The sequence below is a fragment of the Oncorhynchus mykiss genome, chromosome 12 (genome assembly GCF_057628025.1).
Source record: "Oncorhynchus mykiss isolate SJ-2025 chromosome 12, ASM5762802v1, whole genome shotgun sequence".
NCBI lineage: Eukaryota > Metazoa > Chordata > Actinopteri > Salmoniformes > Salmonidae > Oncorhynchus > Oncorhynchus mykiss.
The window spans coordinates 66,834,018-66,852,662 of NC_143033.1; the positions used below are offsets into that span (position 1 = coordinate 66,834,018).

At 42.9% G+C, this 18,645-nt stretch overlaps 2 protein-coding genes and 1 pseudogene across 2 annotated transcripts; 2 read left to right on the top strand and 1 right to left on the bottom strand.

Annotated features, from left to right (window-relative positions):
- Positions 1-554: 554 nt before the first annotated feature.
- On the bottom strand, positions 555-16,276 carry xab2 (XPA binding protein 2). Its single transcript, XM_021624465.3, has 19 exons — positions 16,097-16,276; positions 14,746-14,894; positions 12,231-12,354; positions 11,773-11,970; positions 9,945-10,079; positions 9,627-9,791; positions 9,175-9,319; positions 8,551-8,702; positions 7,886-8,005; positions 7,489-7,620; positions 6,973-7,104; positions 6,441-6,554; positions 5,987-6,149; positions 5,346-5,536; positions 3,506-3,628; positions 2,899-3,070; positions 2,451-2,577; positions 2,068-2,171; positions 555-827 (listed from the first exon to the last, which is right to left on the bottom strand). Exons 1-19 carry the CDS (start codon positions 16,130-16,132, stop codon positions 760-762), a joined length of 2,550 nt encoding a protein of 849 aa, XP_021480140.3. The 5' UTR covers positions 16,133-16,276; the 3' UTR covers positions 555-759.
- On the top strand, positions 10,789-11,575 carry LOC110537979 (uncharacterized; annotated as a pseudogene).
- A 95-nt stretch (positions 16,277-16,371) lies between the features above and the next one.
- Positions 16,372-18,475, top strand: LOC110537978 (uncharacterized). Its single transcript, XM_021624467.3, has 2 exons — positions 16,372-16,657; positions 16,849-18,475. Exons 1-2 carry the CDS (start codon positions 16,468-16,470, stop codon positions 18,036-18,038), a joined length of 1,380 nt encoding a protein of 459 aa, XP_021480142.3. The 5' UTR covers positions 16,372-16,467; the 3' UTR covers positions 18,039-18,475.
- The last annotated feature ends 170 nt before the right edge of the window (positions 18,476-18,645 follow it).

Sequence of the window (18,645 nt, forward strand, 5' to 3'; positions counted from 1 at the left end):
GTGTTGGACTTACAGTAAGAGTTATGTCAGCAGTTTGCACATCAAATTCATGGAACCATTGTGAACAGGCTCAATGTCATGCAGGTTGAAATAATTGCAATGCCAAGACATACAATACTGTAGCAAACAGTGATTTCAACTGTAGGAAAAGTGCCACAGTGCTACCAATGCTAGTTTTGCTTTAATGCATCACTACATCAAGAAGCATTTGTAGAAAGAATTATAAAAAAGTACTGCTAGGATACACTACTAGTAGATCTTTGTAGGTTGAAGGTGCTCTTTGGTTAAAGGTATCATTTGAGGACCAAGGCACTCTTTATTATGATACTGTAGCATGTTCAATAGAACAAAATCATAAAACCTACCTGACAAAAGTCATGCCAAAACATGTCAGAGGTTTTAACAATTTTGTTCTATTGAACATGCCATCGTAATTTAAACATGTTATCTTTGAAGTGTGCCTTGGTCCTCATGTTTAGAAGGAAAATTAGCATTTATATTGTTTTTAGAAAGGAGCATTTCAATTGTTTTTAATAAGGAACATTTACATTCTATTCATAAATCTGATTTTTATTCACAGATCTGGTGCAGACTTGACAATCTATGAATGTAGAGCAAGAACCCTTACAGTCAACAACAAAGAAAAGATCAATGACAAAGTTCACATTCCATACGATCTATTCTCATCATACATTTTACAGGGGTTGAAAAGGCTCCAGTCGTGGACCAGGGAGCTCGTCAGTGATGTCATATCTGTATTCAATCTTCTCCTTCTTTCAGACCTCCAAAGACAGCGGTGGGGACGCTCTTCTGTTCCAGCTGCACCTCTGGAGGGAGAGACAAACATAAGGAAAACACACATTTACATAATCACCATGCAGTGTCACCAGCAAAGCCCCATGACACCACCTCCTCCATGCTTCACTGTGGGAACCACACATGCAAAGATAATCCGTTCATCGACTCTGCGGTTGGAACCAAAAATCTAAATTTTGGACTCATCAGACCAAAAGGAGAGATTTCCACTGGTCTAATGTCCATTGCTCGTGTTTCTTGGCCCAAGCAAGTCTCTTTTTCTTATTTGTGTCCTTTAGTAGTGGTTTCTTTGCAACAATTCAACCATGAAGGCCTGATTCACAGTCTGCTCTGAACAGTTGATGTTGAGATGTGTCTGTTACTTGAACTCTGTGAAGCATTTATTTAGGCTGCAATTTCTGAGGCTGGTAACGCTAACTAACTTATCCTCTGCAAGCAAAGGTAATTATGGGTCTTCCTTTCCTGTGGCGGTCCTCATGAGAGCCAGTTTCATCATTACGCTTGATGGTTTTTACAACTGCACTTGAAGAAACTTTAAAAGTTCTTGAACTTTTCCGGATTGACTGACCTTCATGTCTTAAAGTAATGATGGACTGTCGTTTCTCTTTGCTTATTTGAGCTGTTCTTGCCATAATATGGACTTGTTCTTTTCCCAAATAGGGCTATCTTCTGTATACCATCCCTACCTTGTCACAACACAACTGATTGGTTTAAATGCATTAAGGAAAGATATTCCACAAAATAACTTTTAACAAGGCACACTGTTAATTGAAATGCATTCCAGGTGACTACCTCATGAAGCTGGTTGAGAGAATGCGAAGAGTGTGCAAAGCTGTCATCGAGGAAAAGTGTGGCGACTTTGAAGAATCTCAAATATAAATTCACTTTTTGGCTTACTACATGATTCCATATGTGTTATTCTACAATGTAGAAAATAGTACAAATAAAGAAAAACCTTTGAATGAGTAGGTGTGTCCAAACTTTTGACTGGTACTGTGTGTGTGTGTATATTATTTATTTGTTTAAATATTATTATTAGGGTTTTCAAGAAAACAGCTGAAACATTCAATCATGTGAAACATTCAAAACATTGCAGATAGAAATGTAAGGTATAAGGTTGGCATGGTTCTATATTCTATGAAAGAATCATTTTCTGTATCTACACAATCCACTTCTATGTGAATGTTCTGTAGCATTGCTCACTGCTCAACAGCCCCCCCCCCCCCCCCCCCCAGTGGTGTTGTAACTTACCCTCAGGGCCCTGGTCTTCATCACCATCCTCATCATCAATATCAATCTCATCAGGGTTGGCTTGTTTGGCCAGTTCAGCCAGCTCGCTGCGTGACGTGTCACTCCTAAACAAACAGATTCACAATGACACACAGTGGTTAAGACCAGTATTGAACCACTTCTACATTGTTGTATTTATATTAAATGACTGGCCTCTTCCTGGGCACGTATCCACAAAACATCTCAAAGTAGGATTACTGATCTAGGATCTGTCCATATTATCTTATTCATTATGATATTACATTTTAGATCAGCACTCCTATTCTGATACGGGCCCTGGTCTGCAGTTGGCGGTTTCAGAGGTCAACGGAAAGGATGCTAAATGGGTGGGGGGGGTGACAGACCTGACAAAGAGGATCTTCTCTTTGAGTTTGGGTTTGTCCTGTTCAGCCTCGGCGGCCAGCAGTTGGGCCTGCTGCTCCAACAGCTTCATATCATCCAGCCCCATTTGGCCCGGGGCAAGATCTGAGACTGCACACACATAGAATAACAGAGTTAGATACAAAGGTACACCCTAACCCTAACTCTAACCTAGCCCCAACTGGCCTGTGTTTTTCATGAAAAACCATCTACAGATGTGAGAATGACACTTCAAAATCAACATATGAGATTAATCGATTAATCAATCTCTTATAGGAAAAACATCTAATGCTTGATAAGGTTGTGCCATCATTGGAGACCAAAGGTGTGTGTGTGTGGGTTTTGTGTGTGTGTGCGTATATGGTTGTATGCATGTGTGTATGCATGCACGTGTGTGTGTGTGTGTGTGTGTGTGTGTGTGTGCGTTCTTACTGGTGCCGGTGGCGTTGGTGGTGGCCTTCATCATCTGTGAGGACATGAAGTTGACCTGTGTGTTGTACGTGGCCTGGACGCTACGCTTGATCCTCAGCATTTCCCGGATAGTGTCTTCGTTCCCATGGCGGATCTCAAACTCCTTCCATGTCTGCCAGAACGTGGCCGTCATCTGAAACAAACACACACAGGGAGTGAAACATTATATCGCTACTCAACGCGAACCTGTGTTTCCACCAAAATGAGGAAAGGACTGAAACAGAGAAGGACTACCTGGATTGTCCAATAAGAACAGCTTGCTTTCCGTTCAACAATGTTGCGTTACAGCTGGGACGATAAACCAAAAATCATTGCGATAAGTAGCCTACACTAGAGAAATGTGAAGTTTGAAATTAAATGTGTTTGCTGAGTGATTGTTAATGGCACAATTGATGGCTACAACTATCAAACTAGTTGTAGTGGTAGCACACTAATGTTCTAGGCGTATTGCAAAATGTATTGTTATCGCATCAATTCAAGCAATTTATCGTGATACGGATTTTTGTCCATATTGCCCAGTTCTAGTGTGCACTAATGAACAGGACCCTGGGTCAGTGTGAGAGCTCACCCTTGGGTCACAGATCTGAGAGCAGTAGGAGTATATGGCTCGTCCCCGGTCGATCTCGCCCAGTTTGCTCTCCATGTCAGCGAAGCGCAGACACATGTCCCTGGAGTGTTCGTCTGGAAGCACCTGGAAGAAAAACAACATATGATATTATATATTGGAATATATCAGCTGCATAACCATATACGGCATAACAATGGATAAAAATCACGTGATTAATTTAGGTGTGTCTAACTCATTTTGCCATGGGGGCTGCTTTCGTTCTTCAACGAAGTCCGGAGGGCCGCACTGAAAATGTGTTATCATTTTCGCTGTCAGAATTAGCAAAACATTTTCCAATATCCATCTTTTGGAAAATGTTTAATGCTCACTGACTGTCTAGCTTTCATTTCAGTGATTATTAGCATGCTGGAGACAGTCAAGAAACAGTATGAATGTAGGTCCCTTATAATTTTACAACATTTCTATTTGGTTTTAGTCATTTGACAGTATATTGAGTTTGCCCCCCCCCGTCCAAAATGGAATATATATAAGTTTGGACACACCTACTCATCCAAGGGTTTTTCTTTATTTGTACTATTTTCTACATTGTAGAATATCAGTCAAAACATCAAAACTATGAAATAACGCATATGGAATCATGTAGTAACCAAAAAAGTGTTAAACAAAACAAAATATTTTATATTTGAGATACTTCAAAGTTGCCACAGCTTTGCAAACTCTTGGCATTCTCTCAACCAGCTTCATGAGGAATGCTTTTCCAACACTTGAAGGAATTCCCACATATGCTGAGCACTCTTTGGCTGCTTTTCCTTCACTCTGCAGTCCTACTCATCCCAAACCATCTCAATTAGGTAGAGGTCGGGTGAATTTGGAGGCGTATCACAGTGGGATGGCGTATCACTGCAGAAAGCTGTGGTTGCCATGCTGGTTAAGTGTGCCTTGAATTCTAAATAAATCACAGACAGTGTCACCAGCAAAGCAACCCCACACCATCACACCTCCTCCTCCATGCTTCATGGTGGGAACCACACATGCGGAGATCATCCGTTCACCTACTCTGCGTCTCACAAAGACACGGTGGTTGGTACCAAAAATCTCAAATTTGGACTCATCAGACAAAAGGACGGATTTCCACCGGTCTAATGTCCATTGCATGTGTTTCTTGGCCCAAGCAAGTCTCTTCTTATTATTGGTGTCTGTTAGTAGTGGTTTCTTTGCAGAAATTTGACCATGAAGGCCTGATTCACGCAGTCTCCTCTGCACAGTTGATGTTGAGATGCGTCTGTTACTTGAACTCTGTGAAGCATTTATATGGGATGCAATCTGAGGTGCAGTTAACTCTCATTCACTTATCCTCTGCGGCAGAGGTAACTCTGGGTCTTCCTTTTCTGTGGCGGTCCTCATGAGAGCCAGTTTCATCATAGCGCTTGGTTTTTGCAACTGAACTTGAAGAAACTTTCAAAGTTCTTCAAATTTTCTGAATTGACTGACCTTCATGTCTTCAAGTAATGATGGACGGTTGTTTCTCTTTGCTTATTTGAGCTGTTCTTGCCATAATATGGACTTGGTCTTTTACCAAATAGGGTTATCTTCTGTATACCACCCCTACCTTGTCACAACACAACTGATTGGCTTAAACGCATTAAGGAAAGAAATTCCAAATTAACTTAATACATTCCAGGTGACTACCTCATGAAGCTGGTTGAGAGAATGCCAGGAGAGCGCAAAACTATCAAGGTGGCTACTTTGAAGAATCTCTTTTTTTTTTAACTCAAAACCACCCGCAGGCCCTGATTTAGACTATTGAGATGTACCTGTGTGTGCGCCACTACACTCTTACCTCAATGGCTTTCTGGTAGATAGCTCTGGTGTAGGTGACGCCGTAGATCTCTGCAGCCCTCTTGATGTAGATGTTGAACATGTGATGCCTCTCCGTGTTGTCCACTGCCTGTGTGGCTCTTTCATACACCGCCATGGCATGACGCGCCAACCCAAACTCCTCCTCCAGTTTGGCGTACAGCAGGTAGATGGCTGTCAATCAGAACAGTAAATATTTCACTCGTCATTCTTGTAGCTGGGGGGGGGATAGTCCCACATAAATAAGAGGCCACTATTACAAATGGATACCAGCAGCAAACTGAAAGATACATGGAACAACCTTTTCATACTATCATGCCAACCTGAACCGTACGGAGCTGGCTCGGTCATGGTCTTTTAACATCTGTCATTCCCAGCACGGTTTCTGCAAATGTGGTGGATGTGTAACCAGGCCAGCACAGTACAGCTTGTCTTGGTAGTGTGAAAAGGACAGTACTTTCCTAGGTGCTTCTCAGTAGCTAAAAAGCAACTGTGATGATGACTTTGTTTTATCAGTCAGGAAATTATTTTTGCATCATACTTCAACAGACATGCAACACGTCACAAACATGCGTTAGACATAAATAGGTACAGAAGTGACAGAAAGACAACAAAGTCCCTTACTCTTGGCGAACTTTGCTGGACAGCCATCCAGCGCTTGCTCAAACAGGTCCCGGGCCCTCTCCAGCTTCTTGCCCCCGTAGCGGTCGATGAACTTGGTGAGGTAGGTGTTCCAGATGTCATAGACGTTGGGCCACCTGAAGAGGGCGATGCCGCGCTCGTACGCCTGTAGAGAGCGCATGGAGACCGTCAGCAACAGGGAATTTAACAACTGATCGAAATGCTGTAGTTTTAAGGGTGGAGGCACGGTCAGGGTCTTGTTCAGTAGGGTACTCTGCCCTGAACACGACCCAGTTTGAATGCAGTATAAGTTAGTGTTGATATGATAAGCTGTGAAACGTTAGACTGGTCCCAGTTCAGACATTGTGATAATGACCATAAGAGTTGTCAAGACAGCACAACTGAACTGGGATCAGGCTAGTGAGATGTGTGCAGCAGGGCAGGTGGGCACTGTCACCTTGAAGCTCTCCTCAAAGTAGTTGTGCTCCTCCAGGAACATGGCGTAGTTGATGATTATCTGGGGCGTGGCTATGCGCAGGTCAATGATGCGGTCGTACACCGCCTTGGTGGACTGACGGGGAGAAACGACCAAGACAAAAGGCAGGGTTGTTAGTTATATCGTATGGGTATTACATGCGTTGTTGTTACAAGATGCATTTTCAGTTTCTCCTATTCCAGCATGATTTAATCTGAAAGAGCAGCTCATGGAATACGCCAACCGTATAAACCGAAACCATGTTAATCAATCCAATCCAGAAACCATGCTACTTGCTGCCGAAATGTTGGTTGACTATTGTTAGGCTGCGTATACACAGGTAGCCCCATTTTGATCTTTTGACCAATAATGGGGCAAAAAATCCGATTTGGGCTGGCTGTGTAAACGCAGTCTTAGATGTGTTGCATCAAAGCTACCTTCTTTTCCTTTCTAAAGCAGTGCAACTGAAACACAACGAAGACAGATACCTGAGAGGGAAATATGAAGAAAGTACCTGGAAGGTTCCCATACTCTCCTCCAGGTCAGCCAGCATGGACCAGACCTTCAGAGACTTGTACACTCTGTTCTGCACCGGCTCTGACACGTCAAAGTACTCCGCCTTCTTGGACGGGATGGCAGTTGCTTTCTACACAATTGGAAAGAGAGAAAGTCAAGGGATATTTACACAGACATGCATCCAGTACTTATTCATCCCCCTGTAACTATTCCCCGGCTCGTTGCTGTAAATGAGAATGTGCTCTCAGTCAACTAAAATAAGGGTTAAATAAAAAATAAATACAAAAATGTGCATCTATAGAAACTCTGAGAAGAGCAGTCTGCATCATAGAATTTGAGATTAGATAGATAGATTAAAAACACAAGTACAGATCAGCTGCCCACACAGCAATGTTAAGCAGTTTAAAACGCATAAGAAATCATTCTGGATGACAGAAAAATACAAATGTAAGTGTCTTTGGAGTGTGTGACAGATAGTGGGTCAGTATTTGTTGTGCCTGTGTTTCCGTCTCACCCTCAGTATACGTAGCGCCTGTTCGTAGTTCTCATGGCGTAGCTCCATCTCCCCGTATTCACACCACACGCCAGCCAGGTCGTCAACCTGCTTGTAGTTCACCTTGGTGGCTTTCTCAAAGATGGTCCGCGCCTGATGGTTGGGAAAAGTGGAAAGAGAACATCTAAAAACTTCCTCTTGGGTTGAAGGATTAAATCTGTTGTTGTTGTCACCCTAAGTAGGGAGAAGACCTGGGTAAATACTTTACACCGCTTGCTTGGCGAGCTTGCAATGAAACCAATGGAATAGTCCCAAAAGTGACAATTCTACCCATCTGGCACTCCAGGCAGGCTCGAACCAACACTTGAAGTACGATTTCAACCCACGTGGGATGGGGAAACCTTAGTTTGAGACTCACGTCGTCCAGCTGCTCGTTCTCCTCGTAGAACTTGGCGAAGGAGACCCAGAGAGAGCTGGGTTTCCCTGTAGCCTTCATAGGGTCCACAGTCTGAACTGCCTCTGTGTAGGTGTTGATGATCTGAAAAATAAGTTAAGACACACCTTCTATACACTGTACATGTATGTGAGGAAGAGCATGCAAGGTACCTATTGCCAGCTAGAAAGACTAAGAAACAATTATAAATGTGAAATCTGTAAACATGCATTAATCGCTACTCTCTACCAATAACACAGATGTCAACTGGCTCGGTAAAGAACTGTTTTTCAGGGTTTTCTCAAACCCTTTTCACATTATAATGCCGACCTGAACCGTACTGAGCTGGCTCAGATATTTTCATTTCACATCACGGTTCCAGCTAGAACAGTGGATGCGGAACTAGGCCAGCGCAGTACACCTCGGTTCAGTAGTATAAAATGGGTATTAGAGACAGAGCCAAGGAGATGACACCGAGTCAGACTAGGGCTAAGAGCTCAGGGCCTGTATCCACAAAGGGTCTCAGAGTAGGAGTGCTGATCTAGGATCTGGTCCCGTCTGTTCATATAATCATATTCAGTATGATCTAAAAGGTTAAACTGATCCTGGATCAGCACTCCTACTATGTGCCCACTTCTGGTTTCTGCTACCTGTCGTGGTTTCCCCTCGTACAGTTTGACCCTCTTATGCCACTCGTGGACGTTGTGGGGGTTCTGTCTGAGCAGCACACTGTTCAGCAGGAGGGGCCTGCGGGCGATCAGCTGCTCAAAGCGGGCCAGACGCAGCTCCAGGTCTATGTCCTCTGAGGGGGAAAGGGAACACGAGTTGAGCACGATGACAAAGGCAAAGCATTCACTTACGGCTGTGATCCCCCCCCCCCCGTAATCTTTATTTTCACAGGTTATTCTTGTTGAGATCAAATCTATTTTTTGCAAGAGATTGTGATACTCCACAATCCAGATACACTGGGTGCATCTCAATACTCTAAAATGGCTGGCTTCCCAAGACTACTCTCGTTCGGTTAGATGTACGTGTTATGTTGAAAGAACCAGCGCACCGGCATTTTCCTGCACCTTTTATACCGGCTGTAAACTGTGTACGTGACAAATAACACTTGATTTAATTAGATTTTTTACTCAAAGTACCAGCCAGGATTGGAAAAACAGTAACATGGATATCTAGTTAAGGAATCGATCTCCCTTTATACAGTTACTTGAGATCCGAGCAGGAGACAAGGAGAGTGACATCACTTTAGACTATTGAGATGCGCCCACCTTCTTCATCTTTCCCCATCTCGGAGGTAGTCTCCATCTTGGCAGCGATCATGCTCTCCTCAAACTGGGCGTAGCTGTCGAACACCTGGGTGAAATCTCTCACCGTCACCACCGTCAAGATGGCCTCCTCATACACATCACGAGCCTGGTGGGCCACAACACACAAGCATTCAAATTATTCTGTGTGAGTGTGTGTGTGTGTGCATCCCAAAAACAGTGCATATATTTGGTAACATTTGATTTGAACTACATAACAATGTCGTAAAGCTTCATAACGTGCATGATAGCTAGTCAAAACATGTCAAATAAATATTATGTATTTATTATATATATTATGACAAGGTTATGTTGGTGAGTTATAAAGGTGACATTGTCTATAGGACTCTGGTCAAAAGTAGTGCACTACAAAGGCAATAGGGTGCCATTTGGGATTTATCAATGCAGACCAGTACCTTTTCAAAATGTCCACTGCGGATGTAGTAGTCAGCCAGGGAGCACCAGAGTTTGCCCAGCTGGTCTGTGAAACGAGTGAGGCCTCCACGGATGATTGCCCCAACATTCAGAGAGTTCACCTTGTCTGGGTTCTGAGAGATCAGGTCACACAGCTCGTGCCATAGCTGTCAGATATCAACCACACAACAACATGGGGATAACGTTAGATATCAACCACACAACAACGTTAGATATCAACCACACGACATGGGGATAACGTTAGATATCAACCACACAACAACATGGGGATAAGGTGGATGAGCCAGACGTGGTCTTACCTGGTAGTTAGACTTGCCCTCCTTGGACACAAAGCTCTCATCGTTGACAACGGCTGCCAGTCGCACTGCTGCTTCATCCAGCTTGCTGCAGGAACGCAGGTAATCTATGTACTCCTCTGCATTCTCTGGGGACAGCTGCAGAGAAAGAGGGGGAAGAGAGTCAAATCCAGGGGGCTGTGCAGAAATAACTTTGTCATTTTGAGAAATATAGACTTTTGGCACAGTAGAACTTACTTGACAACAAATATAGAAATGTGGCTTTCTTAATCAACCATTTATCTAAAAACTCTGGAATATCACACTGCTGCTTGTGTGGAAGACTAGAAAATGCATTAAGCCGAGAGAAAATCCTTTGAACGCATGTATATTGTCTTGTCCATTCCTTCAAATAATTACAAGGACTAAAGAAATATCTAGGGTTATCAGGAATAAAGTATAGAGTTCATTCCAATATGAACCCTAGAGGTCAGAGGTCTCCTGACCCAAATATTCTGAAAATCTTTCAAATTTCTAATGATATATGATTTGGAGATAACACATACAAAGCTACCATCGCTGCAATGTTATCACACGTTCAGCAACTCTAGGGACAGGGCAAGTAAGTAAGCTTTGTCCATGCCAGAACAGCACAATCTAGGTACAAAATCACAGACAGTCTGATTTACGGACTAATTTACGGACTAAGAACAATAAAATCAACATTACAAGGACTAACTTCCAGTCTACTGGATTGCGTCAAACCTGGCTGTATAAAAAGAAGCTGAGAAAACTCTGGAATCAAAACAGGTTAGGCCTACTCAGAACCAATACGGTTTACTCAGAGGTATCAGAACCCAGGTGAAGGATGAAGGCTACAGCATTTCTGATGCCGTCTCTGAGCTGCTGTCTGTCAATTGCACAGGAGAACACCCTAATGACTGAACATGAGGTGGAATGCACTGCAGAACTGCAGAACTCATGCTACATGTTGACTCTAACTACAGAATTCGGAGTCATGAAGGAGAAACTGAAAACCACAGTGGAAAAAACTGCAAACCACCGTGGAAAAAACTGCAAACCGCGATGGGAAAAACTAGGAGCCATGGCAACTAAGCTAAAAGTCATCGAGAGTCAGCTTGAGGAGCTGAGAAATAAAAAGAAGACAAAGGTGCTCTTCTCCACTGTCCTGAGAGAGACTGGAAAATTAGGGCCTTTCAGCAAAGACACTAACCTGACCTACAGCAAGGTGATCACTAACATTGGCAATGCCTAAAGCCCCCGGCACAGGAGTGTTTGCAGCCCCTGTAAGAGGGGTCTAATACTTCAGCTTCTTCTTTCATGCTTTCATCTGAAGACTCCCACACATCCCTGTTCAAGAATGGAGAGTGTATGTCTATTCGATCTGACTCCAAGTCTAGTACTGATACAGCAGATAACAGGGGTGACGCAGTCATGCTACAGCTGGAGGTGGGAGATCAGGTCTACATACGCCTAAGAGCCAATGCACATGTGTGGCCTTCTCACACTTCCTTTAATAGTTTTCTGCTCAGCCAAGTGTGAGCGGCACATAGCCTGCTTTCACACATTTATTGGTAGCACTCATCTATTCCAGGCCTACCTTCTATGCTGCGTGATATCTTGTCGGTTTCCGATGTGATGTGTGGTTGGTGTTGTAATAATCTCATAACCAGGACACATTCTTATCACCATGGTTGAAATTAAATAGTGTTTATTCATGTGAATTCTGATATATCCTGTGACTATCTTCCATAAAGAGAGGCTTCAGTTTCTTCAGTTTTGGTTGTAGTTCAATCACAGTGGAGCAAATCTTCTTGAAATGTCCTCTTACCTTGAGGTACCTGCGATAGACACGGATGGCGGTCTCAGGCAGGGGTAGGTTCCGGGCAAAGCGGAGGTACAGGGGCCAGATGCGAGGGTGCTGAGTGACGGGCAGGGCTCGGAGTGCTCGGTCAAACGTGCGTCTGCTCCTGGTGATCTTACACTGAGCCACCAGGAACTGGCAGTAGTCCAGCCAGATCCTCGGCATCTAGGACAGCCACGGGAAGAACAAGTTATGTGGGATGCTATTCCTACAATCTCAGACGATAAAATCTACTTCCAAGTTTAAAAAAATACTCTCACACACATAAATGTACTCTGTACACACATAAATGTACTCTGTGATAGTCTGTGGACAATGATATTCCTCAGAGTTTGTGTGAGTATTTTCTCTTCACAATGGATGGATAACAGGACATAATCAAAAAAAAATTGAAATCAAATCAATTTATATAAGCATTCGCCTACCTTGTGCATGAAAACCAGTGCTCTTTCATGGCAGTTGTTGATCTCCTCGTAGGCTGGCTCCGTGATGCACTTCCCTTTGACCTGTTTCCGTCTCTCTCTCAGGTAGTTGTACCATAACTTGTAACTGCAAGGTCACGTATGAACAATCCGTGAACACAGTCATGGCATTTAGCAATGCCTAAAACCATAACCCAGACACTGGTATGGTATTCAATAACAACCATTCTACGGTTTCAAATAAACCTAGATTATGGGATGATTTCCCAGAGACTGATTGACAAATGTTTTTAGTCCAGGACTAGGTTTAAGATTTGTCTAAACATCAGACTGTTACCATGGTTACTCAATGGATATCAGTCAAAGGTCGCTGTAAAAAATATGTAATATTCTCTGTAAGCCAGAATGTTGAATACAATGATATTTAAACATACTATTGCTACCATGCTATTGGTTCTTTTGGCGGTAGGAAGTGGAGATGGGGTAACCACAGGAAAGTGTTGTTTACCTTACTTTTTGCAGCGCCGGAAGGTTCCGTAGCTTGTATTTTCCATCTACTGATGCATTTCACGTTATTCACAATATGTAAACAATAGCCAAATGTAACCGAATGTTGTTGACCAAAGCCCGTTCCCTCGCAATCAGCTGGAAGTTTGCCAGCTGTTTGCGTGGGACAACGTTTGGTCTGTGCTTTGGTTAAACTCGGCCATTGTTGATATATTCCGTAAGTTGCGTCAGCATTGAAAAGACAAACCAGAAATACAAACTGACATACAGACCAGCGTACTGAAAGTCAGGTTAATAACACTACTCTGTGGATATTTTGTCTCAGATTACATCCTACATTAGGACAAAATCAGCAGACAACTGGTCAAGTATATTTAAATAAAGTTTACTCAACAATCTGATTTGTGATGGGACTGTTCACAAAAAGTGAGTCTACATGTTAGAGACGAGTCTTCCACTCTCGGATTCGTTGAAAGGCTCGTTCAAGATGTGTCCTGGAAACCGTCCTTATATGTGCAACAGTAACTGTCCGTTAAAATTTTCCTGTGGTCGGCCGATTAATTAGGGCCGATTTCAAGTTTCCATAACAATCGGAAATCTGGATTTTTGAGCGCCGTATTTTTTCCTACACCTTTATTTAACTAGGCAAGTCAGTTAAGAACATATTCTTATTTTCAATGACGGCCAAGGAACTGCCTCGTTCAGGGGCAGAAAGACAGATTTTCACCTTGTCAGCTCGGGGGATCCAATCTTGCAACCTTACAGTTAACTAGTCCAACGCAATAATGACCTGCCTCTCTCTCATTGCACTCCACAAGGAGACTGACTGCCTGTTACGCAAATGCAGTAAGCCAAGGTAAGTTGCTAGCTAGCATTAAACTTATCTTGTAAAAAACAATCAATCATAATCACTAGTTAACTACACATGGTTGATGATATTACTAGATATTATCTAGCGTGTCCTGTGTTGCATATAATCTGACTGAGCATACAAGCATCTGACAGAGGTGGTAGGCAGAAGCAGGCGCGTAAACATTCATTCAAACAGCACTTTCGTGCGTTTTGCCAGCAGCTCTTCATTGTGCGTCAAGCATTGCGCTGTTCATGACTTCAAACCTATCAACTCCCGAGATGAGGCTGGTGTAACCGAAGTGAAATGGCTGGCTAGTTAGCGCGCGCTAATAGCGTTTCAAACTTCACTCGCTCTGAGCCTTGGGGTGGTTGTTTCCCTTGCTCTGCATGGGTAACGCTGCTTCGATGTGGTGGCTGTTGTCGTTGTGTTGCTGGTTCGAGCCCAGGGAGGAGCGAGGAGAGGGACGGAAACTATACTGTTACACTGGCAATACTAAAGTGCCTATAAGAACAACCAATAGTCAAAGGTTAATGAAATACAAATGGTATAGAGGGAAATTGTCCTATAATAACTACAATCTAAAACTACATACCTGGGAATATTGAAGACTCATGTTAAAAGGAAACCACCAGCTTTCATATGTTCTCATGTTCTGAGCAAGGAACTGAAACGTTAGCTTTTTTTACATGGCACACTTTTACGTTCTTCTCCAACACTTTGTTTTTGCATTATTTAAACCAAATTGAACATGTTTCATAATCTACTTGAGGCTAAATTGATTTTATTGATGCATTATATATATTAAGTTAAAGTAAGTGTTCATTCAGTATTGTTGTAATTGTCAATACAAATACATTTTTTGATTTTATTTTTTTAATCAGCCGATTAAACGGTAACGGCTTTTTTGGTCCTCCAATATTCTGTATCGGCGTTGAAAAATCATAATCGGTCGACCTCTAGTCACAGACAGACTACAAACAGTCTGGGACATCACAGTATTTTCCACAAACCTTTAGCAGTGTTTTCCAATTCTGGCCCTGGGCACCCAGGGGGGTGTATTTTGGGGCAAAAACAAAACGATACACACCACCATGTGGGTCCCCATGACCAGGATTGGGAAACACTGCATCTACCTAGATGTAGAAACTTTGCCTCTACCTGCCAGGTAGCTCTTTCAGAGCTCGTTCATAGATCATGTTGAGGATGGACTTGACGCCATTCTGTTTGAACTCGATGTAGCGCATCCAGCACTTGACCGAGTACGGATTCCTGATGATCTCCTCCTCATAAGGCAGGTCATCTTCCTCCTGAAAAAGCCCACCAGCAACACATCAAAACGGTGAACTGGAAGCCTTCTCTCCTTCGAACAACGTTGGACACCTTTCTCTCCTTCAAAAAACGCTGCACTATTCTCAGAACGAGTGCAACGTTGTTCGAAGGATAGAAAGGGCTACAAGTAGGCCGGACAATAGAACGAGTCAAAATTAACCCAAGGCTGAAAAATGCCAAAATAAAGTTGACTAAGCTGGAACACTAGCGCGAGCCCCTAGCAAATGAATGGAATAGAACGTTGGCAGAGTCTCTTCTGACTAGAGTGTCGCTTAGAATTCCATTCCGTGTAAATGGCACCAAAAACTGTATCCCGTTTTATTTTACCACTACAATCTGTTCTTAGATAGTAATGTATTAAGTAAACATCCGCATCTCGATGGTGCCAAGTGTGCTTATGTCTGCATTACGAGGAAATAGGGAAAACAATGGCAACTTTTTACTATTTCTGGTCTAGCGACCGATGACAACAGAGTACGCTGCGCAACCTTAATTAGAAAGAGAAGAGGATCCTGATTAAAATGGCGTCCGACTTGGGGGAAAAAATCGAAATCGAACATACACATTGCGAGATATTAGGCAAAATAGACAGACATCCCTATACTTCCCTATTGGAAACAATGGGACGACCTCAGAGTTCCATGAGTACGTTTTTGTTGTTGTTTACATTTTAACTACCAGCAACGTAGGCAGTTCTCATTGCCAACAGTAGCAAAGCAGGCACTGTGGCGTGGACCAATAGGCTGTGAATAATAGAACGTTCGTAAGGCAAATTGGTGCTACGGTGCTCAATATAACGAATAGGAGCTGGCAGTGCGAAAAATGCCCTAAAATAAACCCTGTTTTTTCGTGATAACTTCAGAGCTACGGCAAGCAGCTGGAACATACGGTAAAACTATGAAACGGCTCCACGGCGGATGAAATTAACTCGCTTTTATCAGAAAAAGCATTGTTAAACATTTCATGTGTCCAGCCTACTACAATATAATGTGAAGTCACACACAGTAGCCTGTACAGTATCTAAATGAACAATAATCTAAGTGTTATTGTCAGATAGATATAACGTTAGTTCGCTGGGGCATTCAAATCGACACATCCGAGTTCGAGGAGGCCGCAGACATACTACAGCATGCTGAGAACAATTCCACAACAAAATATCAATATTCATGAAATAACTTACAAACATGACGTCCGGTTTCCCATTTAGAGAGGGCATTTTTGTTTTTAAGATCAAAATTAACGCCCGTAGTGTGAAAAGTACCCCAAAATGTATGTATTGTTACTAAACTTCCTGACTCCGCCAACGTGTTCAGAACGTAGAATAAACCCCGCCCCTTTTGGAAATATCATTGGGTAGTACAACGGTCACTCAACAGACTATCCAATCATTAGTCACGAAGAAAACATCGTATGTCAGCACTCCAGCCCAGCAGGACGCGACACTGGAAAATATGACATGCTCGTGCATGGCCAAAACTAAAGGTGAAAGGTTACCAAAACGTCGACAAACACAAACGCACGTAGCCGCGTAGTCTGCTTGGATAATCTAAAATGGCTAAAATACAGTTGTTGAGAATGTTTCTCAACCAGCGTTTAACAGCAGCGGCTGAGGAGATATTTGGGGCTGTTGAGAAAACGATAGCAGAGTACCAGGAAGAAGTGTATCGTTCAAAAGAGGAGAACGGCCGTCTACAGAGGCAGCTTGATATCGTTCTCAAACCACAAGAGATACAAAGGACAGGTTTGTCGCTAGCTATTATATTTTTCCTGTTGACATTAATATTATGCGACATTGGAAATATTTATTTTATTACATTTGAGCACGAAACACATGTCCTGCTGAAAGACACGTTTTGCATTATGTTGCATACATGTAAATGGAATTATGGTCTCATGTCAGTTTTTACTTTTTTGTTTAATCCTTCTCCCCAGACCTCCAGCAGCTCTCTCTCACTGTCTTCGAAGAGGAGGTTCCCACTAAGCAGCAACACTGTGAGCAGGAATGGAGCCCCAGTCTGGGGCAAGAAGACCCAGAGCCCACTCAGATTAAGGAGGAACAACAGGAGCAACATAGGACCAGTCAGGAGGAAGAGTTTCATAATGACTTCTTCATAATTAGCTCTAGTGACTGTGTGAAAAGTGACTATGATCAGGAAGAGGACTCATGTCAGCCCTCACATCTTTACCAAACCCAAAGTGAGGAATATGGACAGGGAGCCTCTCTAACAAGCACTTCAACGGAACCGATCAAAACAGAACCTGATGGAGAGGGCTACATGTCATTAGAAGCAACCAGGGAACCTCAGCCCCTCTCTGTAGTAAATCCGGTCTGTTCTCCAACCCCAAGTAAATACAGGGAAGGTGTCAATGAAGAGGAAAAAGAACCTTGGATTAGGTTTACTCCACTCAAATCAAAGAAAGCACAGAAAATAACAAGCCATAGCTCCGGTATGTGGAAAAAAGGAAGGAAATCCACAGAGTCATCCCATATGAACCCACACAGTCAAAGCCTTACTACTCCCTGTTGGTGTGGTGTGTGTGGAAATAAATGTTACTCTGTGAGTTTTTTAATAAAACATACACAAGAACACACAGAGGATATAGGCCTAGATTGCCTTTGCGGTGTCTGTGGAAAACACTTTGAGTCCAAAGAAATTCTGATAGAGCATCTCCAAACTCACATGAAAAATCTTTTTTGTCACTTATGTGGTCAATGTTTCAACTGGACTAGTAATCTGAAAAGACACATGATGATTCACACAGGGGAAAGACCCCATCGGTGCAGTGACTGTGGCAAAGGCTTCAGGTCGAGTGATTGTCTGACAAAGCATAGGAGGATTCACACAGGGGACAAACCGTTTCCTTGCCCGGTTTGCCACCGTGGTTTTAACAGACGAGATAACCTGAAAGTGCATATGAGAGTTCACACAGGGGAGAGACCGTATATGTGTTCTGAATGCTATAAATGTTTTGCAACGTTAACGTCACTGAATAAGCACCAGACAATGCACAATGAGGAACGACCGTATGTGTGCACCGATTGCGGTACCCGCTTCAAAGCGCTTGAATCCCAAAGAAGGCACATGAAGAGTGTTCACAACAAGAAGGAGAATACAACATGACAATGCCTTGTATGGGTTACGGTATCAGAAGATTGAGGCAGGCGCATTCTAACCACTATTGGACAGGAGAACAGCCCTTTAGGACAGATACATTGCATTATGGAATCAGTGCAGTAGTTACCATTACTTGTTAGTATCCATTACCCATTAGTTTACCAAATGCAAATAGCAGACAGAAGTTATTTATGTGCCCGTGTTTCTAAAGTGTCACAGTCTGTAAATTGTTGAAAGGCAAGCTCATTTTATTTTCATAAATCCACCGTGGGATGCATTTAATTGGCTGGCAAGATGGATGGATCCGGCATAACCCAAATCCAGGCCTACACAAACCCAACCCCCGAACTGATCGGTATAGATTAGATCTGATGTTGACCTGTTATGAAAGGAATGAAAGTGATCTTCAACATTCTGAATAAAGTTAGAATTTTTGTTCTCAACCTAAACTAGTCATTCATTTGTGTGCTATTTGGCTTTTCTCCATTCCTCTTGGTGATTTGAGAGACTTCCATGGTACATTTGGCCTTTGACTGTGATGCTGCAGACTGAACCTACACTATTATCTGAGGTTCTGAACACATGACTGAATTCACCCTAGGACATTCTTCAA

Excerpts from the sequence above, each read along its gene's own strand:
- LOC110537978 (XM_021624467.3), top strand. The coding sequence starts at position 16,468 with ATGGCTAAAATACAGTTGTTGAGAATGTTTCTCAACCAGCGTTTAACA. Across the intron at positions 16,658-16,848 it reads ACAAGAGATACAAAGGACAG|ACCTCCAGCAGCTCTCTCTC; the intron begins GTTTGTCGCTAG and ends CCTTCTCCCCAG.
- xab2 (XM_021624465.3), bottom strand. The coding sequence starts at position 16,132 with ATGCCCTCTCTAAATGGGAAACCGGACGTCATGTTT. Across the intron at positions 7,621-7,885 it reads AGAACGAGCAGCTGGACGAC|GCGCGGACCATCTTTGAGAA; the intron begins GTGAGTCTCAAA and ends CCCAACCATCAG. Across the intron at positions 2,578-2,898 it reads CACCAACGCCACCGGCACCA|TCTCAGATCTTGCCCCGGGC; the intron begins GTAAGAACGCAC and ends ATGTGTGTGCAG.